The sequence below is a fragment of the Rousettus aegyptiacus genome, unplaced genomic scaffold (assembly GCF_014176215.1).
Source record: "Rousettus aegyptiacus isolate mRouAeg1 unplaced genomic scaffold, mRouAeg1.p scaffold_m13_p_5, whole genome shotgun sequence".
In the NCBI taxonomy this organism is placed as follows: Eukaryota; Metazoa; Chordata; class Mammalia; order Chiroptera; family Pteropodidae; genus Rousettus; species Rousettus aegyptiacus.
Window position 1 is genome coordinate 68,362,828 of NW_023416308.1, and position 26,331 is coordinate 68,389,158.

A 26,331-nucleotide genomic window follows, 5' to 3' on the forward strand; every position below is an offset into this window, starting at 1 on the left:
ATTCCCTCTAATTGATGTTACCATATGCCCAAGGTGTCTGGATGGAGGGTTTCTCTACCTGGAATTCCACCTGCAGGTGTTGTCATGGACTCTATTTCCAAAGCAGTTGCTGTTGACAGAAAAGAATATCCTCCCATTAGCAGCTGGTTACAGACTGGTGGAAGTTTCAAACCTGTCAGCTCTCTCTCTCTTAAGAATAACTGCAGCAGCACAACCAGGGTCAGCTCTTTTGTGAAGACTAGGTTGAAACGTGAACTCTTGAAGAGAAAAGGCAGTATCTCAAATGGATTGTAATCATTTTTGCTTTGTCAGCATAGTGAATTGGAAAAAGTACAAGCTCGGATGTCAGGCTAGGTTCAATTCCTATATATAATACTTATTAACAGATATCTATAAACACAAAAATCCTCTGAGTCTCAGCAACTTTCACTGTAAGTTGAGAATACTGATACTAATGTCAAAATGTAGTTTTCCAGTTTAAGTAATGTGAAGATGTTAGCATGTAGTAGACATTCGACAAATGGCAGCTCTTATTATCTGCGTTCCAGAATTAAATACTCATCTCTTATGGTCCTTTTCTATCTGTTTGTCAAGTGACTCTCAATTCCCATGTGCTGATTCAGGACACCAAGCTGCCCAAGGCCTGCTGATTTAGGATAAAAATGCAGAGGCCCAGTTCACTTGACATTAGGGACACATGATTAGAATCCAGAGTGAGAAGTCGCCCTCTAATTGCCCCTATAATTGGCTCTAGTACATTAAGGCTTTAAAAATGTAACAAACAGAGCTGCCCACACAATCATTTAATGGTAATAGTTATAATTCATGGTATTTATATGCAGAGAAGCTGCCCAGAGGGAGTTGAAATGGGAGATATTACTGTGGAGGGGCTGTACAGGTAGCAATACAAATGTCCTTGCCCATAAGGCATGAAAGACAAATACTGAAAATGAAAAAGAAAGAAAAATAGCCAAGCAGCACAGTTGCAGAAATAACTCTTGTGACTTCAAACATTAAAAATAAAACTGCTTTCCTTATGTGCCTGCCCTTGACAGTGATTTCATCTTTCTAGTTGCCTTTCAGCTTGTTTTATTTCCGGCTGGGAGGGATAGAAGCCTCTGAATGAAGAGTGCATTTTATTTCTTTTTCACACTGAAACATATGTATATTCATGTTCTCGGTATATACGTATTTATATATGAACAGGTAGACAAATAAAAAGTAAATTCATTATATATTTAACTAATATATATACACATATATATTTCTTCAGTACACATTCCTATGTGTGTAAATGCAATTGTTCCTCATGTACATATTATTCATAAACGTAAATATTGTAATACCAAACCACATGCAATCCTCCTCATATGCCTAGATTTGTAACCTTACTGCTACAAACTTCTCTGCCTTCAGGCATCACCCTTTCCCTTAATGTCCCAATGAGGGTTCAGGCCCTTAGCCAGCATGCTGTGGGAAGTCCAGCACCCTTCTCAGCGTTTCAGAAGCTCGACTCCTGGTTGCCTTCAGTCGTGAAGTTCTTCAGCCATCTCACTACAGGGAATTTCTCCCTGCTGCCACTCCCCTTAGTCCAGAATCTGTCATTATTTTGCCACAGCCTGCTCTCTCCCCACATTTAGTTTCCTAGGGCTGCTGTAAAAGGCCACAAACTGGGAGTCTTAAACAACAGAAATTTATTGTTTCATAGTTCTGAAGGCTGGAAGTTTAAGACCAAGATGCTGGTAGGGTTGATTCCTTCTGAGGACTGCGAGGGAGAATTTTCCCTGCCTCTCACCAAGCTTCCGGTGGTTTATGGCAATCTTTGGCAACCCTTGGCTTATAGATATATCTATGCCTTCATCATCACATGGTGTTCTGCCTGTGTGTGTGTGTGTGTGTGTGTGTGTGTGTTTCTGTGTCCAAATTTCTCCCTTTTAAAGAGACAGAGTTATATGGCATTAGGACCACTCCGATAGTCCCATCTTAACCCATTCATCTACAAAGTCCCTAATTCTGGATAAGGTCACAGATACCGGGGTTAGAACTTAAACATCTTCAATACCACAATACTCCCTCTCTCAAAAAAAAAAAAAAATAATAAATCCTCCTTACATCTTTTCTCTCTACATCTGCCACAAAAACATTCCAAAATTCCTGAACTTCTATTTTGTAGAAAAATGTAACTCTTTTTTGTTTCATCCACTCCCATGTAGATAACTCATGAGGCCTATTTTGACACAGAAGTCTACCCAGGAATTTTCTCTAATAAAAAAATCTATCATTAGTCTAACAGAAAATTTAACATTCTCCTAAAACAAACTAAAGTCAGTTTTTAAAAGTCAGTTTTTAAAAAACATTTTTAAATTTTCTTTCCTATCTTGTATGATCTCTACTAATACATACAAATAAAGAGAAGAGTGAACAATATATTGTGTGTATGTGTTATCATATTATTGTAAAATAAACCAAATATAGAAAACCACACAAAATAAATACAGAGCTTACTGAGTTCTTTCTATGTAATTACTGTAAAGAAAATATCCCGTAACCACCACCTGGAACAAGACTAGAATTTTGCCAGCCACTGTATATACTTCATTGTAATCACAGCTCCTCAGCAACTTCTTAAAGTAACTACCAAGCTGAATGTTATAGCTATCACATCATTACATTTCTTTGTTTCTGTCACCCATTTATTAGTTTAATGCACCCTTAGACACTCTGTTTTAGTTTTGTCCATTTTTTTTTTGTTAGATTAATGGTCTCTTTTCATCTAGAGAATCTCACTCCATCACTTTATTTTCCTTATAGTTTATCAGCTGAAGAACCCAAGCCATCTGACCTTTTGAGATTTCCAGTTCACATCTCTGATATACTTATGATATTGTTCAACATGTCTTTCTCTTATCTGAATTTTCTACAAATTGACAGCTGGATTCAGAGGTATAATCAGACACATGTGTGATTCCTTTGGCAAGACCGTAACTGATGGTATGCTCTTTTATAGGAAAGCAAACAATACTAATTTTTACTCTTTTTTAATATTAGCAGGTGTTAATGTTCCATTTGTAAATATATTATTTCATAAGAGGTGAAAATAATAATATTGTAATTTTATCAATTCATTTTCATTTATTATCTGGAATTATTTTATTAAGGGGCACCTCTCATCTATTATTTTTATAGACTTCATATAGAAAAGGCAGGATAACTGATTTTTTCCTATTATTTACACAGTCCTCAAGATAATTAATTAATTCTCCATCATCAGTCCTCAAAAGGTGACCAATTAGTTGCATTATATTTGTTTTATTATTACTATTAGTGTTACAAACTTAAGAATTTAAACATAGAACAGAGGAAAAAAAGACTGAATAAAATGAACAGAGCCTTATATAAAGACAATATTAAGCAGTTTAACATATGTGTAACTGTAGTCCCATAAGGAGAGGAGAAAGATTATGAGTAGGAAAAGAAAAATTAATTTTTTCAAATTTAATCAAAAATGTGAGCACAGAGATCCAAGGAGCTCGGTAAACTCCAAACAGGCCAAGTACAAACAAACAAACAAACAAAAATAGACAACTATAGGAGCAGAACACAGGGACACAGAGACACTAAAGAGAACCACAGATAAAGTAATAAAAGCAGCCAGAGAAGGAAAATACACTGCGTTCAGGACCATGACAGTCATTCCTGACATCTCATCAGAAACAGTGGAGGTCAGAGGCCAATGGAATGACATTTTTAAAGGACTGAAAGATAATATGTAAAATGCTAAAGTGCTTAGACTAGTGCCTGGCACATAGTAAACACTAAATAAATTTTAGTCATTGTCGTTACTAGTATTATCAACTTCCTTCTTCAAGGTGGAAGAGACCACTGAATGAATGCGGTCTTTTTCTCAGTACCTAAGGAAACAATTTAAAGAGTTTTCTAGTAGACGATGTAATTTTCATGTGGAGTACTAGACCATCAGGAACAATGGTCATTACTTCATCAACATTATTCTAAAATAGCTAGTTGGATAAGTGAAACAGACGACGAGATTATCTGTTCTTTTTATCCAAGGCATGGATTTAGAAACTCCACAAATACAAAATTTTTCCAACATGATTATGAAAAGACTGTCTTCTTCATTGAGTGACCTTGGCTCCTTTGTCAAATATTAGTTGACTGTATATACTTGAGTTTATTTCTGGGTTCTTTATCATGTTCCATTGATCTTTTTATTTTTATGCCGGTACCACACCACTTTGATTACTATATGTTCATAGTATAGCATACCTTGGTATGTCTGAAATTATACAATAAATATTGGAAATACTGGTTAGACACTTTATAAATATGAGCCATAGTCAGTACATCTTTCATTGTTTCAGGATGAGTAAAATGACTTTGCAAAAAGAAGTACTTGTGTAATTATCTCAATTACAGAACTCTTACTCTTTCTTAGGACCCAAGCTGAATCCAGATTTTACAATTAGCTCTTTTACAAAGAAACACCATAATGACTAAGAGAATAGTGAAGCCAAACATCTGCTGAAAATGCCCATTTGAAATCTTTGGTGAATTATAATATGCTTATAAACAAATTTATGAATTTAGTATTAGCTCTTTAGATTCTTAGCAGATCACAAATGCCTATTGATGTTAAATTTTATATTATAAAGTTTGGTTTCATAAATAGGCTGTGACAAACAGGTAATAGGAGAAGGCACAAACCAGGAAAAGCTAATATCTCAAACTAAATCATGAACATATTATCGAGGGAAAAAAATGTTTCCCCTAAGTGAGTTTTAATGAGCAATTTAATAAGTGAAGAAAAAAGGCAAAAATGTGGGAACAAAAAAAAATGCTTTATGATAAAAAAAAATAGAATATCCTCCCAACCACACAGAATAATATTTAATGTATTTTTTTAAACAACAGCAAACACTAATGAGGTAAAGTGGGAGGGACCAAATCTGATCTTCTCGTTCCTCTACTTGAAACTCTTCAGAGACTTCCCATTAACATAAAGTCCAAACTCCTAAACACATTACTTCTAGACCTTTATGAGCCTCTATTTCTCTGACTTCAGTTCTTAGTATCTCCTTCTAACCCCATTCGCTCCTTTGACCAAGGATCAAGGCTATGTGTACCCTTTTACAAGCTACTGTCTCTCTGCTTGGAATTTCTTGCTGCTTCTCTTCTTCTAGCCATTCAGCAAATCTCAGCTCAGTTGTCACTGTCTCCAAGAACTTTTCCCTGACCTTACGATCTGCCTTTCTTCCAAAGCACTGGCTTATACTGTTTACTTGTCATTCTTTCCACCCAGGTCTGAGGACAAGAACTGTGCCCTACTTATATTTATCTTTCCCAGTAGCTGTGTCATGAATTGAATTGTGTCCCCCCAAAAGGTTTTGAAGTCTTAATTCCCAATACCTGTGAATATGACCTTAATTGAAAATAGAGTTTTCGCTGATGATCAGCTTAAGATGTGGTGAATAATATGGGGCCTAATCCAATAAGACTGATATTCACGTAAAAATGGGGAATTCTGACACGGAGATGTACATACACCCAGGGAGAACATCGTGTGAAGATTAAGGCAGACTTGGGGTAATGCATCTATAAAGCAAGGAATGCCAATGATTGCCAGCAACCCCCAGAAGCTAGTCAAGAGGCCTAGAACAGGTTTTCCTTCACAGCTCTCAGAAAGAAGTGCCACTGCTGATGACTTGCACTGGACTTCCAGCCTCCAGAATGATCGGATAATAAATTTCTATTGTGTAAGTCACCCAGTTTGTGGCAGTTTATTCCAGCAGCACTATAAAACTAATATAGCCTGGAACTGAATGTTTTTTAATGAAAGAATGAATTCACCACATTATTTACCAGCCTGGGTTCTTTATTGCACAGTTCATTAAAGTAGTGATCTTTATTTAATTCATTAATTAATTTTAAAAATTAGTTTGAGAGTATCTTTTTTATTCATAATACTCCTGAAGAACATAAATAAAAGCATTATTATTCCTTCTAAAGCAGTCAGCTAAAGTACACACATCTCTTTTACTGTGGAATGGTTGACATTTAAAAGTATGCCTGTGCCATGTGGTTATTTGGTCTTTGAACAAATCAATCATTAATTCATTCTGCAAATGTTTATTGAATAATTACAGTATTCCAGCACTGTGCTCAACTGGTCTATGTTATGCAACCCCTACTTTCTAGGAGCATATAATTTTATTAATGAAAGAAGATATATGCACATAAAAGATTAATTTATGAAGTGATTTAATCTAACTTTTTACACATTCTGTGCTTCTACCCAAACTGCTGAGAATTCCTGAAGGAAAAAAAATAACTGGAATAGTAATAGTCACTAAACCCTAACTAGACAGACAGTCAACAGTTCTTGTAACTTTTCTTCATTTCTCTAATTAATGATCTCTTCTAATAGCTACTTAAAAACTTCTGGAATTTCCTCAAATCTCTGACCTCACTATTTTCCTCATTCTTTCCTGATGACCACACTTTCCTGTTATCAGAGTAAATTGGAGATGAAAACTCATTTAGTATCCTGACATTGAACCTATATTCATAAACTTGATCTACAGTATCCTTTTCTCCTTCCCTTCTAATTCAGTGGAGAAAGTATCCTCTTACCTCTATTTATTCATTTATCCCAAAATATTTCTTAAACATAGTATCAGAAACTAAGTTGATGAGTACAAAAGATATGGTTTCTCTCCTCATGAAACATTTATTCTGCCTAAGACTACTTGCTTTCACCTGAAATATTTTCAGTTTCTCAATTCTGGATCTTTGAAACGCATGTTTCCCTTTATGAGGAGTTCTTATCCTACTCCCTTCTTTTTCCTGGTTCTCATTCATCTTCCAGGTCCTTGGATATTAGGACCTACAGTTAGCCTTCCATGACATCCCTCCCCAACCTAAAAGAAGCAGCCCACCTATGTGTTCTCATAGGCCCTGTCTCTGTCCTATCAACACTTACCACACTGATTATCACTTTTTTTTTTTTTTTTATCTTACTCTCCACTAGAAAAGAACAACAGATCTCTAATTCATTGATTTAACCACCAAGTTTAGGTCAGTACTTGGTACATGGGTAGTGAATATTTGTTGAATGAATTAACTTATTCTATTTAAATAGCAGTGGAAAGGCAGATACAAATCATTGCTTCTACTGGAGTTCAACCATAGTAGGTTAAAGTTGGCAAAGACTTGCGTGGTTTTGAAACTTAAAGTGGTGTAGGCATTTCATATGTGGGGAGCGGGTATAAGAGGATAATAAAACACCACAAGATCAGCTTGCCTGGAGGAAGTTTAGTAGCAAAGAAGTAAGGAATAATGAGGACATGTAGAATGAACAGTGATGGACAATTTTAAGTAATAAGTGATAGAGCAACATAATGAAAATAGAATTTTAGGGGGAAAATAACCTGAAATATATTTTCAGAATGGGTTGGAGAATCAGGGAAAAACCGAAATTAGGGAATACAAATCGTGATCCTTTTACAATAAAGCGGGCATGATTGGATAAGCACTTGATTTAGTGAAGTAGCAGTGGAGAGGAGTAATATAATTATATTTAAATATATACTCTGAGGCTTCTGATAAAACATAACAAGTACTATATTATACTATATTACAACATTGTCTAGCAGCTCTGTGCCAAGTATCATAATAAGCCCTGGGATTCAGTGACGTTTAAGTGCAATGGCAAACTCAAAACACTTCCAATTTAATCTGAAATATTAATCTAGTTGGAAAAGACAGAAGACAGGAAAGGAAGCCAGTTTTGAAGAGAAGTAATGATTATATTCTTTCAAACTTATGAATTTAAGATGACAAGTCAAACCCAAAAGAACTTTGAAGCCACAAGAAGTTTGGGCACTTATCAACAGAGCAGTGGTAATTGAAACTATGGAAATGGATTCTCCACAAGAGATTATGGAGAGAATAGGATTCTATGGAGTGTGCCTTGGCGAATAACTATTATTCAAGAGAAGCGGTCATCAAATTTAGCATGCATCCCTAGAGTTTCTGATTCAGGATCATCTGGCATGTGCCCTAAAATTTGCATTTCTAACAAGCTCCCACATGATGCTAGTGCCATTAGGGTGAGAAACACATTCTGCAAACCATAGTTTTAGAGCTATAAAATGAAGCGAGAAGTAGTAAGAGAAATAAGAGAAGGAGCAAGGCAGTGTAATGTTATGAGGGTAGGAATGTAAAAGTAATCAGTAACACAGAATGAGCAAAGGCCCATAGAAATTTTCAGGCCTTCTGGAAGAAGATCTGAATGTCTGGCTGGGCTCCTTGCTTATTGGAACTTGTTTGCAATTACCTCATTCATCTCCATTATGGGAGAGGATGACATTTATATATATGAAACTATGAAAATGGATTTTCCACAAGAGAATGATTTCCATTTGAAAGCAAAAGCTAGATATATGAACAACCACTCAGACCATAAGAATTAAATGTTGTATTAAATGCTGTATTCCTGATGCTGCCATAACAAATGACCATAAACTCAATGGCTTAAAACAACAGAAATTTATTTTCCTACAGTACTGGAGCCTGGAAGTCTGTGACCTAGGTATCAGCAAGATTGAGTCCTTCTAGAGGAGTCTGAAGGAGGATTTGTTTCATGTCTCTCTCCTAGATTTTGGTGGTTTCTGGCAATCTTTGGTATTCCTTGGTTTGCAGATGTATCATCCCGATCTCTGCCTCTGTCATCACATGCATTCTTCCCTGTGTGCGTGTTTCTTTGTCTAAATTTTTTCTTCTTACAGGGTCATCAATTATTGGATTAGGGCCCACACTAATCCAGTAGAACCTCATTTTAAATTGATTATATCCGCAAAGACTATATTTCCAAATAAAGTCATATTCAGAGGTACCACAGCTTAGGACTTTAGCATATCTTTTGAAGGGACATAATTTAACCCATAATAGATATCATGGGAATAGACTGTGGTATACGAAATGAGATGGATGAGACTGAGAAGGGTGTGTATGATAAGGAAACAGAATTAGTAACTATAGGTCACTGATTAAAATCTTCAGCTTATAATAGTAAGATGACTATAGCAAGTTCAAGAGATTTTTTCAGGATAGGACAGAGGCATGGTCAAAGCCAGAAGAGGATAAAAGCATCAATGATAAGAGACTAAATATTCTGGTGGGGAAAAAGAAGGAATAATGATAAAGTCTGAAAGTGGAGAGGAAGATTTAGGTTTAGAGAAGAGGAAAGATGCCTATTCCTTTGAACAAAGGGAAAACAGAAAGGATAGGTATAGGCATAGGGACTTTTCACAATAAAATGGGCATTAAAGAGATTTGCTGAAGTATGAGTAGGCATTATAAAGTACACAGAGAAGAAGTTGGGGACAATGACTGTTGGTAAATTAATTAGGTGATCTGTAAGACATTCTTAAGGAGTATTGAGCATGCCTAGCCAGTGCCTGGGGAATTTTAAACAGAACCACTTTCTTCAACTCAAAACCTTGTCTTTTGAACCCAGGGAGAATACAGAGAAGCTTTGGCTTTTAATTAACCATACCTACAGTGCCCAATGAGATTAATTAATCTCTCAAATTGAAATGAAAGGTGCATTTCTGGTATTTATTTAAGCAAAGTTTTCTTTCTAAAGGGGAAGAGATGTGAAATAGTCTGTTATCTGTGTAGACCAGACCCATGGGTAAAGTTTTGTTTTGTTTTTTAACTGAAATACATGCACATTCAGAAGTTAAATTGCCTGTGTGTGTGGTTGTTTTCTTAGAGAGGGCCAGTCAAGGTTCAAGACAGATTCTGTGTTTCCTTTAATAAAAACGTGTAGTCAGAATGCGCAGAATACCACTAATGTTTTCTATAAAGCAGTAAACATCTTACCTAGCAGATCCTAGATAAACTGACAAAAACAGTCTGCTTAATAATACCGAATTGTTCGGAGAAGGCCTAAGAGTGCTCTATCAGTCAAGTCACATAAATAAAGTTGAACCAAGTTATTGAATGGTAATAAGACATCCTGGGGCTTCGTTCTCTACACCCACAATGAATATATGGGTACATTGTAATCATATGACTCTTTTAAGCATTTGAGTTTTTATTCTGAGCTTCTCCAGCACAGTATCAGTCTATGTTGCCAAGACTTCTGCTTTCAGTCCCCCACCTCTCACTGACACCTCCTCCTCAGCGTAGGCAGGCAGCAAGGGAAAAGGGTGAATTATATCCTTCATGTTATTTTTTTATAGGATGAGGAAAAGATTTTGTGTGGAAAAAGGTTAAATTAAAGGTTTTAACAAGGCTCAGACATTTCTTTCCCTATGTGTACATCTCCTATGTTAAAGTGAAGAGCTGCATTTTGGGTAGATGCAAGAAATACGAAAAGAGGAACCCAGTTTGATTCAATAGATGAAAACTGAAATTCTGTTTGCACATCACATGTTTGTCAAACAGATCATTTTTTAATTGCTTAGGGAATTAGGTGTTTAAATTTTACATGCTTTTTTCCCCTTTACTGGAGTACTGAAATATACACCGATTTTTACTTCCTTCTGTGATTATAATACTCATATTTTCCCTGTGTCAACTTTGTTTATTATTGGCACACATAGGCATGTTTAGTATTATTCTTCATAGAGTCAAGGTTTATGGTGAGACCTACAAACTCTTTTCACTGAGTTTATTTTATAATTGATGATCCAGGACTATCCTGGATGCTTCTTTTCAAAATAATGACCAATTATATAAATTGGTCACTTCCCAAAGTCAGTGTTTTTGCTATTTTCAGTGTTCCTTAGTCCAATCTTTATTAGTATTATTCTATTTATTCTGTTAGAGGTCATGCTAGCTTATCTCATCATAAATACTTATTTTGAATATTTGCCAGGATTCTCTGTCTTAATTTCTAGCCCAGTAGAGGTGGGATTTTATGAGCATTGTGTAACCTAAGTCAGGGCTGCTGACTCAGTCATTTAGTCACTCTGGAATCCAGAGTATGTTTTTGGTTTAAAGGTGCATTCTCTTTTATCAGTTCTAACTTAACCTTCAAGTACCAGCCTAGGTGCTAAAACTTTTGTTAATTCTTCCCCAGTTCCTCTCAGTCAGTCATGCTCCCCTCTGGGCTCACATAACACCAGTACCATTACAGAACTCATCCAAGCCAGTTGAATCATGTCAATGTATTTAGGTATGTCTTTTGCAAAACAACTTGAGAGCTTATTAAGAGCAAAGAATTTTTATTCATCAAGCATCTATTATGTACCAATTACTCTAGAATGTAAATACACTTATTTTCTCATTAAAGTATATCTATGTTCATATATATACTATGCTTTTCCATGTAGATACATTCCTATGAGAAAGTTTAATTTATAAATTTACCACAGTAAAAGATTGACAGTAACAATAATAAAACAGAATTATAATGATATCCTGTTACAAAAGTTATGTAAATGTGATCTCTCTCTCTCATAATATCTTACTGTACTATATGTACAGCATGGATACGTTGGATAGAGGGGTGATTTATGTCCCAGGTGGAATGGAGTGGATACTGTGAGATTTCATCATGCTATTCAGAATGGTGCACAATTTAAAACTTATGAATTATTTAGTTCTAGGATTTTTCAATTAATATTTATACATGGTTGACCATGGATAACTGAAACCATGGAAAACCAAACCATGGATAAGGGAGTACTATTGTATATAGCTGGCCTTGTTCTATTGCATAAAATAAAACATACAAAAATCCTTGTCATCATGAAGTTTATATTTTCACCAAGGAGAAAGAAAAATAAAATAAAATACATATACCACTTATGTAGTATATTACAAGGTAATAAATGCTAAGGCAAAATGAAAAGTAGAACAGGATAAGGAAATGGGGTATATGTTTAGGTGGCAGCATTAAATAAGGAGGTCAGTTTCAGGCTTTCAGAGCAATTCAAATTTGAACAAAGCTCTGAAGGAAGTGTTTTCCAGGCAAAGGGAATAGCTAGAGTAAATGGCCTAAGGTAGAAGCGTGTCTGGCATGTTCTAGAGTTATCAAGCCTGAAAGTGTGTCTAGAATGGACTGAAGGAGGGGAATATTAGCAAACGAGTGAAGGGAATGGCTCTATAATGTAGACAGCTTGCCCAGCTGTAACAGTATATGCAAAAAAACACTCATTGCCTCCAGACCGATCATTTAGATTTGCTCATTTTGCTCAGTAGCCCTAGCCCACATTTGTCTTCTAGAGTAGTCCTCCAAAAATTACTGGAATCCTCTGAGTTTAGAATATTGCTTCAGTTAGGTTCAACCACAGTCACTCATACAAATCCACTCATGAAACATTATTTCCAGTGTTTCTGGTCAATCCATTCCTTTACATTATGTTGGCCAGGTCTATAGCAACGATACATAGATATACTCAGAGATATTTGTGGAATGAACAGATATATGAGTCAGTTAGCAAATGAATGAATTAATGAATGAATGGGGACAGATTCAATCTTATAACACAGATGGATACTCCCACATATAAACGAACTCGTATTCTGGATGTAGACATAAGTTACACATTTACTTATGTGGAATTAAATATTTGGAATATGGTTGAGTGTTGATTAAATGTTGATTATTTTTAAATGTATTCATGTTTCATCAAAGTAAGAGAAATCAGGAAAATGTTTTGGTTTTGTACCTTCAGAGACATTATCTCGATCTTACTAAAAATATTTTGCTTCACCTTGAGCAGAGTCACCAGTTAAAAAAAAGTTATTAAGCCTACTCCCCTCCCCCCAAATTTATATCCTTTTTAGTGATACGTTTTTTTCTACAATATTAATAGTGATTTCATTGTCTTGGTACAATCTTTAACTTCAAATGTCAACTACATAGTTACTACTTTGTTGGACTTAGCCTTGTTTGAGGTGGTAAGTTGTTTCCTTAGCTCTTCTGTAACACAGACTGCCTATGGCATTTACTATTGACATAGTGAATGTAACCTTTTCTTAGAATGACTTCTGTACTATTATAAGTACTGTATATTGATCCTAGCATGTGGCTATGAGACTTTTATAAATATATTTTTTTAATTCTCTATAATCCTATATAAATATAAAGTTATAGTTTTAGAAAACATGAGCTGATATGTACTTTAAATTTCATAGGAAAAGAAAATCGGGAACATTTTATTTATTCTTAGTCATCTTTGCTTGATAATTTTTTTTAGTCTGAAGCAAAGAAATACAAATATAGACCTATGGAAGTCAAAGCATCAATAAAGATTAATTACCTACTTTAGTAAGAAACTAGATAACACTTATTTTAATTGCCTCATCAATTTAAATCTATTTTCCATTTATTTTTAAAAACTTATAATTTAACAAAAAAAGTCATTTAAAATATAATTTCAAAGGTGTTACTTTTAAATTTCTATGCCATTATTTTTCCATTAACTGACCATTCATGCCATCTTAAAAGTACATAGCCCTTCTCAATGTCTATTCAATAAAAGCATAGTGAAATGGACTATTTTTTAAAGTGTTTTTCATTATCGTTGTATAAAATGCCAAAAATTTTTGTGATTGTTTTACGATAAAACAGGTGTTTTTTTTTTTTAATTATGTGACTAAGTATGTGGTTTAAATTTTTTTTCTTAAGCCATTTACAGAAATTTTCTGTTTTTAGTAACATATCTTTCTGAGTAATTTGCATGTTAATTGTCATTATAATTTTAAAATGCAATGAAAATATATGCTACATTAAATGTACATTTAATCATATTCTCAAAAGGATTTTCTTTTATTCTTATACCTTTAAAGATTCTAAGTCATTATTTTAAAAGCCTCATAATGACTTAATAACTTTATTCTTGTTATCATTCCATATTTTTATATAAATAAAAGTTTTACAAGTCATAGTACAGTAAAATTTATCTCTCAAAATAGAAAATTGCCATGTTTAAAATGAATTAATAGTCTGTGGTTTGTTATAAGAATTTTAAAGTCAAAGTATATAATCTATTTCTTTATTCTTTAGAATGTGTATAGGGATAATTTTTTCTGTATGACAAACCTCACTATCAGTTAATAACAATTAAATGCCAGGAAGTGTGAAAATATGACAAGATGTTCAGAAAAGAAAACAGGAATGGCAAGTATCTAGCTTCTTTTCCTTATCTTCTCTCTGAAATTATTACTTAAATGCTCAGTGGATCTTTCTCGGGCTTTTGTTTCAGAATTTGTTGAATTTTCTAACAGTCGTGCTTTTCATTCTGAAATCTCAAGAGTATCTAGGTCTAAACTCAGTGAATGGCAATACTTCTGTTCTCTGTGCTAGAGTAATGACAACAGTCAAGATGAGCCCATAGATTTAACATGCGCAAGACTGTTCCTGGGGTCCTTCCACCTTTTTTGGCTGATCCCTATTCTGGTCAGTCACCTATTGTGAATTGATTAGCTAAGGAAGAATACTTAGGTGTTCGGTCATGAAAGAAAACAAAACTAATGGCCTCATGAGTTTTGTCTCATTGGCATTAATCAACAAGCCTTCAAACAATTAAAGAACAAAAACAATCCAAGTAGAATCATTGCTGTTATTTATTAATGTTAAAATGAATTGAGGATTAATTTTCTTAGATTGTTGAAATATGGCTAATAGGCTTTTTCCTGTTTCTCCCCTCAGGTTTAGGCTTCAGTATTGCAGGAGGTGTGGGGAACCAACACATTCCTGGAGACAACAGCATTTATGTAACTAAAATTATAGATGGAGGAGCTGCACAAAAGGATGGAAGGTTGCAAGTAGGAGACAGACTACTAATGGTGAGTGTGATTCAAGCAAAACAACGTGTTTATTTATGAAACTTTTGTTTCCCAGCATGTGACTGTCTTAGTTGGTACAAGCTGCTGTAACCAAACAGCACAGACTACGTGGCTAAAACAACAAAAGTATTATTTTCTCACAGTCCTGGAAGCTGGAAAGTTCAAGATCAAGGTTTTGGCCCATTTAGTTTCTGTTGAGGTCTCTCTTCATGGCTGGCAAGTGACCATCTTCTTTCTGTATCTTCACATGACCTTTTCTCTGTGCTTATGCTGAGAGAGAACTCTTTCTCTTCTTATAAAGGCTCCAGTTTTATTTGATTAGAGCCCCACCCTTAACTCATTGAATTATAACCTTAATTACCTCCTAAATACCCTATCTGTAAATACAGTGGTATTGGGGGACAGAACTTCAACATATAAATTTATGGAGAAGGGGCCCAATTCAGTCATAGCAGTGACCATGAGTAGTAATAGAAAAGAAGGGAGAACAGATTTTGTGGTAAGAAAGCTCAAAAGTACAAGTATAATTGTATCTGATATGTTGACATTTTAAAAACAGAAATCTCAGTTTTCACCAGTTTACATATATCCACAAAGCGCAGAGATTATCTGTTGTTCTTCCAATGTAATTCATCGCCTATTAGCCAGAGAGACTGCTAAAGCCAGACTGCTAGAGAGGTGGGCTTTGTTAACAAAGGGAATACTATCTGGTTTATTGATATGTACATTTCTATGTCTCTGTTTGGTCCTTTGGTCAATCAGGGTAGAGGCAGTCCCTAACTTCCAAGAATTCTTAATCTGAGTTCAGTCACATGTATAAATGGATCCCTCCCTCTTCTCTCTTCAGACAGGATTACTACAGCTATTTTATCTGCCCACATGCTTCAGGAGCCCTAGAAATGATTGACACCAACTCTTGGCCTCCCTTTCTGAGCTGTGGAATGATATGATAAACTAAAGCAAAATAAGGCAATTATAAGCAATAAAACATTTGGGATTGTATTTAATAACACTGCTTCATCTCCATTTACTATTTATACCAAATCTACAGGATAATAATCAAACACTGAAAATTAATAGAAGATAGATAGCTCTTAAGGAAGATATCTAGTCATATCTAGTCATATGTCTGCCCTTATAAAGTAGAGCCTTGTAATCTATATCTGCAAGGTGCCATTATCTCCAGCACTTTCATAAGTGGTGTTTGAGAAGAATCTATACATTTTCAATGGAATAGCAATTTCTAGGACATGTGACACTTTTGTGGGTTAAACCTCAAAGTTCATTGTGCCCACTTCTATTCTCTAGATAGCTTATCTTTGGTTCCACTAGTCTAATTTCAGAGTTGTCAATGACCTTTATATTGAATTATCTAGATAAGACCTTTATAATATTCTTGATAATGAACATTTATTTGGCATTTACTATTTTCCTTGTACTTTTAAAAGTGCTTTTCTGTAATGTAACAGATTTCTCACAATGGCCTACTTTATGTAAGAAAAAGGAAACTGAGACATAGAGAGATTTACTAACTTGTCTATGGTCATATGGTTAACGATGTACAGAACCAGGTTTCAAATCCAGGCAACTGGCTTACATCCATGCGTGTACCACTGAGCACAGTCTTTGCATTTGTTTCCTAGAATTTGTCGGTCAATTATTTCCTTCTTTCCTTTAGTTATCCTATAGTCATTCACTAATACCTTTATTTAACAAGTAATGTGTTGAGCACCTACCATGCCCCAGGCAGTAGCCACTGCTCAGGAAGGAATTCCATCAGGAGAAAATGTATGGTCAAACTGGATGGGCAAAAAAATGTGGCATTCATGACTTCAGTCAGAGTTGCACTAAGAGGTTTCGGTTTCTTTACCACCTGAAGTCACTACCACTTTATATTCTTTTCTTTTTAAACCACTTTATTGAGTATGGTTTATAGGTAAAAAAAAAAAAAAAAAAACTCTATGTATTTAATGTATATAACTCCATGAGTTTGTGGATAAGTATATACCCATGAAGCCATGGCCACCATTAAGGCCATAAATATATCCATCACCTCCCAGTTTTTTCCCATCCTTCTTCTTCTTCTACTTCTTCTTCTTATTATTATTACTATTTATTTATTTTGTGTGTACATGCTAAGAACACTTAACATAAAATCTACCCTCAGCAAATTTTAAGTACACAAAACACTATTGTTCACTAGAGGCACTATGCTGTATAATAGAACTACCATTTTTATTCTTCAGATATTATTTTTTTTGCTTGCTGGTTTTATTTTTTATTTTTTTGCCTTTCATGTAAAAGTTGATTCTTCTGAAGATGTATCTTCTGATCCAGAAAAGTGTTTGGACAGTATAAGTCCTAACAACTTCATTTCAAGAATATAAACTTTATTGTTTATTGACTTAGGAATAAAATAAACTGAGATATCCATAGTGCTAAATTGAAATAAAGAGGACAGTTTCATTCTAAAGTAATGACTGTCATAGATAGTGACTGATCTGACCTGTGACTCATTGTTCTGTAGGAGTTTGGTTGTAGGTAACTCTTCTGGTATTTTTTTAACCGCTGCTATTGTAATATGCTAGATATTGTGTGCCAATTTCTTGAGATTCTGTTCAAATTTTTAGCTTTATTTTCAAATTTAAAAAAAATCAGTCTAAATAATTCTGTCAAAGGATTTTGCAGGCATCATGCTATTTTTATTACCATTTTCTTGATATTCATTGTAGATATAATGATTTCAAAAATAGCTGTGACATAATCCTTAACTGTTTTGAGTTTTAAAGAATAGTTTTTAAAAAATGAACCTTCAACAATAATAGGTCTCTCCTCTCTTATGTAAGGAAAACATAATTAGTACTTCCAAGGCAACTGCCAAGCTGAATTTGGAAATGAAAGAAAATGATTCACTTTATAACATTCTGAAAGAAAAATGACTCTGAGGGAGAAAATAAAAGAAAAAAATATCATGGAAGCCACCCCAAAGACCAATTATCTTGCTTTACCTCAAAAATATTTATCAATGCTCTCCTTCTGTCATTTCTTTCTACCTCTTCTTCCTTTTACTACCCTACACTCAAGACTTCTTTACCTTCCTCCTCTTTACTCTCCTCCCTCAAAAGAAGTGCAAATTATTTAGATTCTGTGATATACCACCTGTACAATACTCTATATGTTTCTCTAAATAGCTCTTCTTCTTTCTAAATCAATTTGCATCACTCACTTCTCTCACTTCCTAGGAAAAATTTGCCCATATATTATTCATTCATAGTTCTATAAGTAAACTGATCTAAAATGAACTTTCATTAATTTCTTTAGACTTTTGTGGCTGGATCTCTAAACATCAGGAAGTCTCCCAATTTCTTATATCTCTGGATTGAAAAGTTTCTATCTTAGATATTATCTTATTCCAACTCTCATTTGATACATCAGAATCCCACAGAAGAGTAGGAAGTAGTCTCACCCCTCCTAAGATACTCTAAGGATGGAGAACTTAATACCTCCTATAAAGCTACCTATTAGATACTAACAATCATTAGCAATTTTTTCCTTAAAATTATATCAGAATATTTTCCCTATACATTTCTTTCTTTATTCATAGCTCTGCCCCTTGGAAAGGTGAATATTAATTACTCTCACATTTGATCAAACAGTTATATCTTGCCATTTCTCCACTGTTCAGTCTTTTGAGATGTTTTGCATGCTTTCTCTAATTCTTACAGTTAATTTTATCACATATCCATTTGTCTTTTGTTAAAATAGATTATCTTTTTAACAAAACTTTTTTTGATTCCTTAGAATGTTATTCCCCCATCTGACCTTTACATTTATTCTACTATAAGAAAAAGTTTTCCTGTCTGTCACCTTTGCAATAAGCCTCTTCACGTTTCAAATAAGATGGTTTTGTCAGACCTCTCTGATGTTTCGTGGGTCACCCAGATGCATAGCATATGCTCTCTTTATGAAAATAATACTTTTAAATTTTTTCCAGCTACTTGGCATTTATTATGCACTAAAATGTTGTTTTATTTTGTCAAATGACAGTGACATCTGATCTTTGTAGATTAGACCAATAGCTTAAAGTCATAATCTCAGACTGAATAGGTTCCATCTTGGCCTTAAACTTCATGGCTCAGATAGTCAGAAGTTGATAGTATTGATAATTTTCAAAGTTTTTCATATATTTTTACACACCAGTTTTTATTAAGCCCTACCAAGGAGGCACATAGAGACTCATATATTATAGAAATATGATTTTCTTTATCTTTTTCTACATAATACCAGAAACTTTTAATCTCGGGTCATCTATTATCTTCTCTATAGGGATAACATGAGCTATTAATTGTAAAAGCCTCTTGTCACACTATGATTTAAACTTTATAATCTTAGTCTCTTTTCTTCCATAACCCTGGCTTGACATTTGAAAAAAAACTGTTCATGAGAGAATTTTCTTTTAAAGAAAATAAGTCTGTATGGTTATGGATTTTGTTCGTTTGGGGGTGTTTCTTATTTTGTTTTATTTTGTTTTCTTAAGGGTAAGCAGTAGACAGGAAAAAGGGGTAACATAGGCTTTGAAGTAGAATGGAAAGACAATGGACTCAGAATAACTGAAGTTAAGTCCCAGGCAGCTAGCAGTAACTCTATCAAATTGACCTTGGGCAAGTCCTATACACATTAGGTATTCTGTGTTGGTCTCTACCTTGAAAGCATTGCCTTAGATCAGTGTTTCCCGAATGTATTTTAAAATATTAGTCTCATTACTGACTGTGTCACATGAAGAATACCTGTGGTCAAATAAGTTTGGGAAATTCTGCAACCTGTAACTCATCTCTCCCATAGATTCCCAATGAACTTTACCGTATTAAAGGGTCTATGAGATCCTGCTGTCAAGGAACTAACTTCACTTTGATTAATACTATAATTTTCAAATGTATATTATTATAGAACCCTTTTCCTAAAGTAATGCTTATGAAACACCTAAAACTATTGTTCAGTGGAGTATACTCAAGGATGTGTTGATTTTTATTCCAAAATTAATATCCTATCATAAGGACAGTAAATAGATTTAGGGAATGTAGATGGAAACAATACAGTTTCTGAATGAGTATTAGTTGTGAGGACCTAAATTATTATTTTTGGTACATTAACAAAATTGCCTAGTTTCATCCAAATAACAATAATAAGAAATCATCTCGAAGACAATGCAAATATAGAAATTATCTGAATAATGGACAGGCCTTTAAAGCACTTGCATTGGTTAGACCAGCTTTCGATGAGAACCAAAAGCTGTGTTCTCTCTGCTTCTATCTTTAAAATAATTTTTACCTACAGTAGCATCCAAAAGAGTCCTCATTCCAACACTTGAGAGGCGGATAGGCCAATCATTACAATTATTCTTATTTTCCATAAAATAAAGTTGAAAATCAGAAATGACAAAAGAACTTCCAATATTATGTAACAAGTAAATTGTGACATTAGATTCAGACCTAATATCCATGTCCTAAAGCCACACTCCTTTCACCAGTTTACTCAACCTCTCTGGTTCTCAATTCTGGTTACACATTTGAATCTAGTGGTAAGTTTTTGAACACTGTGGCTCCCCAGGCCTCAATCAACCCTGAATAATCTAAACAGAATCTCTGAGGTAGGAGCCATACTCCATTTTTAATTTTTTTTTTAAGTTTTCTAAATGATTCTAATGTGCAGCCAGGTTGAGAACCATAGCTCTACCTTCACCTAATCATCTCCTTGCCTGCTCTGCTGCTGCTCCTCTGCTTCTCCTGAGGCTGATGTTAGTGGTGACACTCCTTCCATCAACCCAGTATTGCATCATGTGGCAATTTCCAGCAATGAGCTGAAAAGCATTTTCAAATAGTTCACTCTTTAAACTCTGTTCCTTCCAGTTAGAGTTACTTCTGACATATGAGGGGGGAAAAGAAAAAATCTGGGTAATTATTTCTTGGACTTCCTTCTAATCTCTCTCAAATGTAATAAAATTCCAATGCAATGCAATTGCAGTGACATTTTACATAAGGGTTAAAGCCTTCCATTGTATTGTTTTTTTCTTGCTTATATACAGTTTAATGACCCTGTTTATAAATTTGCTCATAGTTATATATTCATGCCTACTACAGAGAAGTGATTTTAAAATTCTTTTAATAACATACGCCTTCAGTAAAACACAAAAGTTGCCTTTAATATATGTATATTTCTCTACTTAAAATTGCATACATATATCACTATGCTAATATATTATGCACATTTTAAAACATACACAAAAATAGAAGATCAGCATGATAAATATTAATAGAATTTCAAATATTTCTTCCTGAACCCAGTGAGTTACTCAGGGGTTCATATTATACTGCCCATTTTGGTGCTATAGAGGAAGCTTGGGTCAATCGACACATCACCATCACTTGCTCTCTGTCTATGGAATAAATGATGGAGAAATGCATCAATGATAATGGAAGAGGAAGAAATTCACACTGTTGGACCTTCAATCTTGCCCCTTATAACATCATGGGACCTGGTGCTCTCATTTTGAAACAATCCTTTCCATTCTTATATCTCATGCCTGACACAGAGTGAGTGCCCAATATTTATGTGTTGTTGGTTAAATGACCTTTATTCCTCATCCTTTCTTCTCTGACTCAACGCAAATGCATCATTCTCTCTATAAAATATGGAATTTGGTCACTTTTCTTTTAGTATTCCACGTTGTTATTTTTTAACTTATTTAGCTTATTACTTCAACATGTGTTAAGTGCCCACTGTTTACAGTATATCAGTTGGGAGAATGCAAAGCTGAATCCAATCATTGCTCTTGAGAAAGTCAGTCTCTTTGAGGTGGAAAGAGACACTGCAAGAGTAAATGTTGTACAAGGTAGGGGGGTGATCATTTTCACAGAAAGAGCTCTGAATAGGAAGAAATTATTTCCAGTAGCAGGATATGCAGAAGCACTATCTATTATATTTGATTACTATTATATACTGCTTTATATTATACAATGTTTTTTCAGGTTCATAGTATCATTCTTTTCTTGTAAACACAAGTAAATCAATAAATAAATCAGCATTATACATATTTTACATATAAAATAATTAATGCTCAGTAACTATGTTAACTGACCAAAATTCATGAATCTAGAAATTGAAACCAGATCTGATTTTATATTCAAAATTATTCTAATTATACCAAGTCAACTTCGTTTCTGAAAACACCTAAATTTAAAATATGGCTCATTATTTCTAATAAATTTAAGTCAATTCACTGGGCATGAGAAATCAACTTCTTTTCCTCGTTCCAATTTTTCATCACTCATGAGATTATGCTATGTGTTTTATAATTAAGCCACTGCTCTTAGTTTCTGTTCTTCCTTATTTAACCTTTTTATTCTTATTTATTTGGTTTTAACCATAACTAATACATGCTCATTGCTAAAAAGAAAAATAAGAAAAATATTTATTATCCAAAGATAACTATTATTAACATTTTCTATTCATAATTTTTTATTTTCAAAATAAATTTTATTATAACAATTTCATCGTGCTGCAGAGATTTTAGTCTTAAGTTTATGCATGTTTATTTTCATATCATTATCATTGCTACATTAGATTGGTCCCCTTTTTATCTTACGATTGAGTAATTGACTTTGTCTCCTTTTTAAAAAATTAACTTTGGAGTTTGCAAATTTTTTACAGTGTTGTAGAGTCTTGTATTTCTTTTCAATATGTCTTCACTAACTTTTATGTCCCCCTAGTCACCTCCCAGTTTGTCCTACCACATGTGTATTCCTGAATGAGTCTTGCCATCAGTACATTGCCCATTCCTCCTTAGTACCAGCCTCTCATGTCCCTACATCTCCCATCTTTGTACTACCACATATATATTTGCTTACACTCATTTGAATTCCCACCACATTTGACATGTTTCCTTCTTGCAAGTCTCCTGGCACCTCTTCAGCTAGTCTATGCTCTTTTATCTGCATTATGCTCAGATTCAGTGTTCATTTCTTCTGTTTGAGAGAATGAGTCATTTCACTCCTAACCTCTCTTTTTGGGCCTCAGTCCTCTGCCTTATTGCGAACATACAGCCAAGTTGCACATATGTCCCATTCTGTGTAGCGTACATACACTCCACGGAAATACTTTATTCAAATGTTCGCGATTTTTTTTTTCTGAAACCAGGCCAGTTGCTCAGTGTTCACCATTTTAAGCAGATACTTGATGCAAAAAAAAAAAAAAAAAAAAAAAAAAAAAAAAAAACAGAGCCAAAAGACAATGAAAAACAATAGCAAGAGCAACTAACCAATCAGTATAATGTCTCTCCTCTCTGTGTACAATCAGCTCCAGCTGTAGGCCCTTTATCTTGAGAGTTCATAGGATAATGCACACACATAATTAACCCAAATAAACCCACTTTCATGAAAAAACATTTTGAAGACTTCAGCACAAAATAGCACTTTTTGGTCCAGATCCTGTACTATTCTGAATTTTTAAAAAGACCACACAGAAGCCTCATCAACAGTACCCTAATTAAGCTAATTAGTTCACAGATGTTTACAGGAAAATGCTCAGCAAAAAATTTCACCAAGAATTTCTGTTTTCCTGGGAACAGAGATTTATGATGACAATAGTAATAGTAATAAGAGCTAAGATTAATAAGTACTTTAATGTCCCTGCCCCTTTACATAGGTCAATACATTTACATCAGTAACCCTCTGAAGCAGTGATTATTACCAAACCTATTTTACAAATGTCAAAACTGAGGCTAAGAAAGTTAAATGAGTTTCCCAAGGTCACACAGCTAGGAAGTACCAGGACCAAGACTCAGCTCCTGGTCTGCATGTCTCATCCTGTTGCCAATATCATAGCACTCCTTCCATGACTAAAATCTGTGTAAATTTCCCAGTATTCCTAGTTACCAAATAAAAACAGACTGAACTACCACTGTTTTAAACTACTATTATCTCCCCGTCTAACATCCTCCCTTTTCCCCACTCCTTACCTCTACTCTTTCCTCGACTTCTGCTTTCTGGTCTAAAGATTTTTCTGGTGGTCTGAGTCTGTTACCAAAGTCATTCTCAGAAGACATGCTTGAAGGTGATATTTTCTAGATTATTTCACTGTCCACCTTAAGAATGACAAAAGTGAAACTTAACAAGCACTGGTCATATCTCTTTTCACTAATTATCTAATAAGTTATGTGCTTTCTCTACCCTGGGATGAAAGACAATGAGCGCTTGTCAAAAACAAAGCTCCTGTGCCCCCTGTAATCTGATCTGGTTGGTTTCTAATCTTTGCGGTCTTTATCCCTTGACTTGACATCCCTTCTGTGTTAGGCCAACAAATTCCTTTCTTCTTAGGTTTGTTTGTTTTTCAAAATAGGTGTTTCTGGGACCCGTGGTCACAATATTTAGAACTACCTTGGGCAATCTTTTGAGAGAAAACACCCACTTTCATACACATTTTAAACCATTAATTATGAACATCATTGGTAAATATTCATTATGCAAGTGATATTGCCCTGGAATAAGTGATTAATTAAATATATAAGAAGATTTGAAAAGAAAGTGATATCCAGCTAAATTCCATTTTACTTTTTTTTTTTTAACTATGTCAAAATATTTGGATAATGCAGTATACTATCACCACTGGATTAAGCAAGTGTGATGATTCTTTGAGCTTACATAACACTATGGACTTTGCATTACTTCTATATGTAAACTTGGAAGGAGATTCTTCTCTTAAAAAGAAAAAGAATAGATAATGTAAGCCTTGGGCTTCAATGAACCACTGAAGGGTAGTCTAAACAAGGATTGTGATCTAACAGATGGCTTTGCCATTCAGAGACTGTGAGACCACTTTCTTGCACATCAGCCTCTTTCTTTCTTTCTTTCTTTCTTTCTTTCTTTCTTTCTTTCTTTCTTTCTTTCTTTCTTTCTTTCTTTCTTTCTTTCTCTGCCTATCTTTCCATTTATTTGTTTGTTTGTCTGTAAACACCTACAGCTCCTGGTCTTCCTAGGTGATCTCCCATCCAAGTACTAACCAGGCCTGACCCTGCTTAGCTTCTGAGATCAGACGAGATCAGGCTTGTTCAGGGTGGCATGGCCATAGTTGCACATTGGCCTCTTTAAACATCAGCTTTTCTCATCTGCAAAATGGGCCTAATTATTAATGTGTGCTTTATGACACTATAATCAGGATCAGTTATATGATTCATGTCAAAATATATACATAGTACTCCCAAAATATGACATGTAAGTAAATGTTAGCTCTTATTATTTCTACTGTTGTTTCTCTTATTCTCTATTACATTACATCATCAACTGTATTTCCCAAAACTGTAGTCCCTCAATGTTCTCACTTTATGCCTGGTTCTAATCTATCCATTTATTCCATAAACAACTATGTTCTTAGAATGTATTAGAACTTGAGTTTCAGGAGAGCTGAGACTTTGTTTTTCTGGAAGAAACAATGTAGATGAGCGGTTAAGAACATGGTGTCCATAGCCAAACTGCCTGGATTTTTATTCTTTCTTTTTCTTTTATTTCATTTATTCTTTTCTTCTCTCTCTCTCTCTCTCTCTCTCTCTCTCTCTCTCTCTCTCTCTCTCTTTTCTTTTCTCTTTTCTCTTTTCTCTCTTTTTCTCTGCCTGGCTTTCCTCTACCACTTATTAGATCAAAGACTTAGAGCATGTTTCTTAACTTCTTGGAAACTTTCTTGTCTATAAAATGAAGATAATTATAATAGCTACCTCATAGATTGTGGTGAAGTTTGTGTTAACATATGAAAAATAGTTAATAATAGTGCCTGACATGTAATATAGGTTATATAAGTGTCTGATATGATCATGATTATCATTCTTATCATTTATCACTATATCTCTAATATGTAGAATAGTTACTGACATATAATAGGTATGCAATAAGCATTTGATCAATGAATGAAAAAGTGCTAGACACTGGAAGTACAAAAACATTTAAGAGAATATCACCTGCCTAGAAAAGAACTGCAGGAACCCACACAGAGACTTACAGTTAAATGAAGAATTCATGGCCAGCATTCATACACATCAGTCAAGTTCAATTCCATCCATTTCCAGGGTCCCTAACTTGGGCTACACCACCAAGGATTAATATGGTACATGGGATTTATATAACAGCATGAGATCCAAAAAAAAAAAAAAAAAAAAAAATGCTGCAAGGTATTATATGACTAACATGCTGATTAGATACTACAGAGAATATGTAGAGATCCAGTCTAATGTTCTTGGAACATTTATTTTAGTTCTACATCATTTCAGCAGAAACTAAGAAATCGTTCCATTAAAAAAAAAATAGCAGCCAAAAAATAATGACCTCGGTATTTAAAATACTTCCTGAATATTTTTAAATCATTTAAGAGAATTGTGGCCAAGGTCCACTACAATGCCATTGTCATGAAATGATGATTGCACTTGTATCACTGACTTTTCTGTCCAATAAAGAAAGGAATTAT

At 34.4% G+C, this 26,331-nt stretch overlaps 1 protein-coding gene and 1 pseudogene across 27 annotated transcripts in view; one reads left to right on the top strand and one right to left on the bottom strand.

Moving 5' to 3' along the window:
- Nucleotides 1-26,331, top strand: part of DLG2 (discs large MAGUK scaffold protein 2) — a 1,668,408-nt gene that overhangs the window by 1,227,107 nt on the left and 414,970 nt on the right. For all 27 annotated transcript variants that reach the window (XM_036221811.1, XM_036221806.1, XM_036221807.1 and 24 more), the window contains one exon: nucleotides 14,690-14,826. In XM_036221811.1, the coding sequence (XP_036077704.1) occupies nucleotides 14,690-14,826 (137 nt within the window). The remainder of the gene's footprint in view (nucleotides 1-14,689; nucleotides 14,827-26,331) is intronic.
- On the bottom strand, nucleotides 24,832-24,950 carry LOC118603338 (annotated as a pseudogene).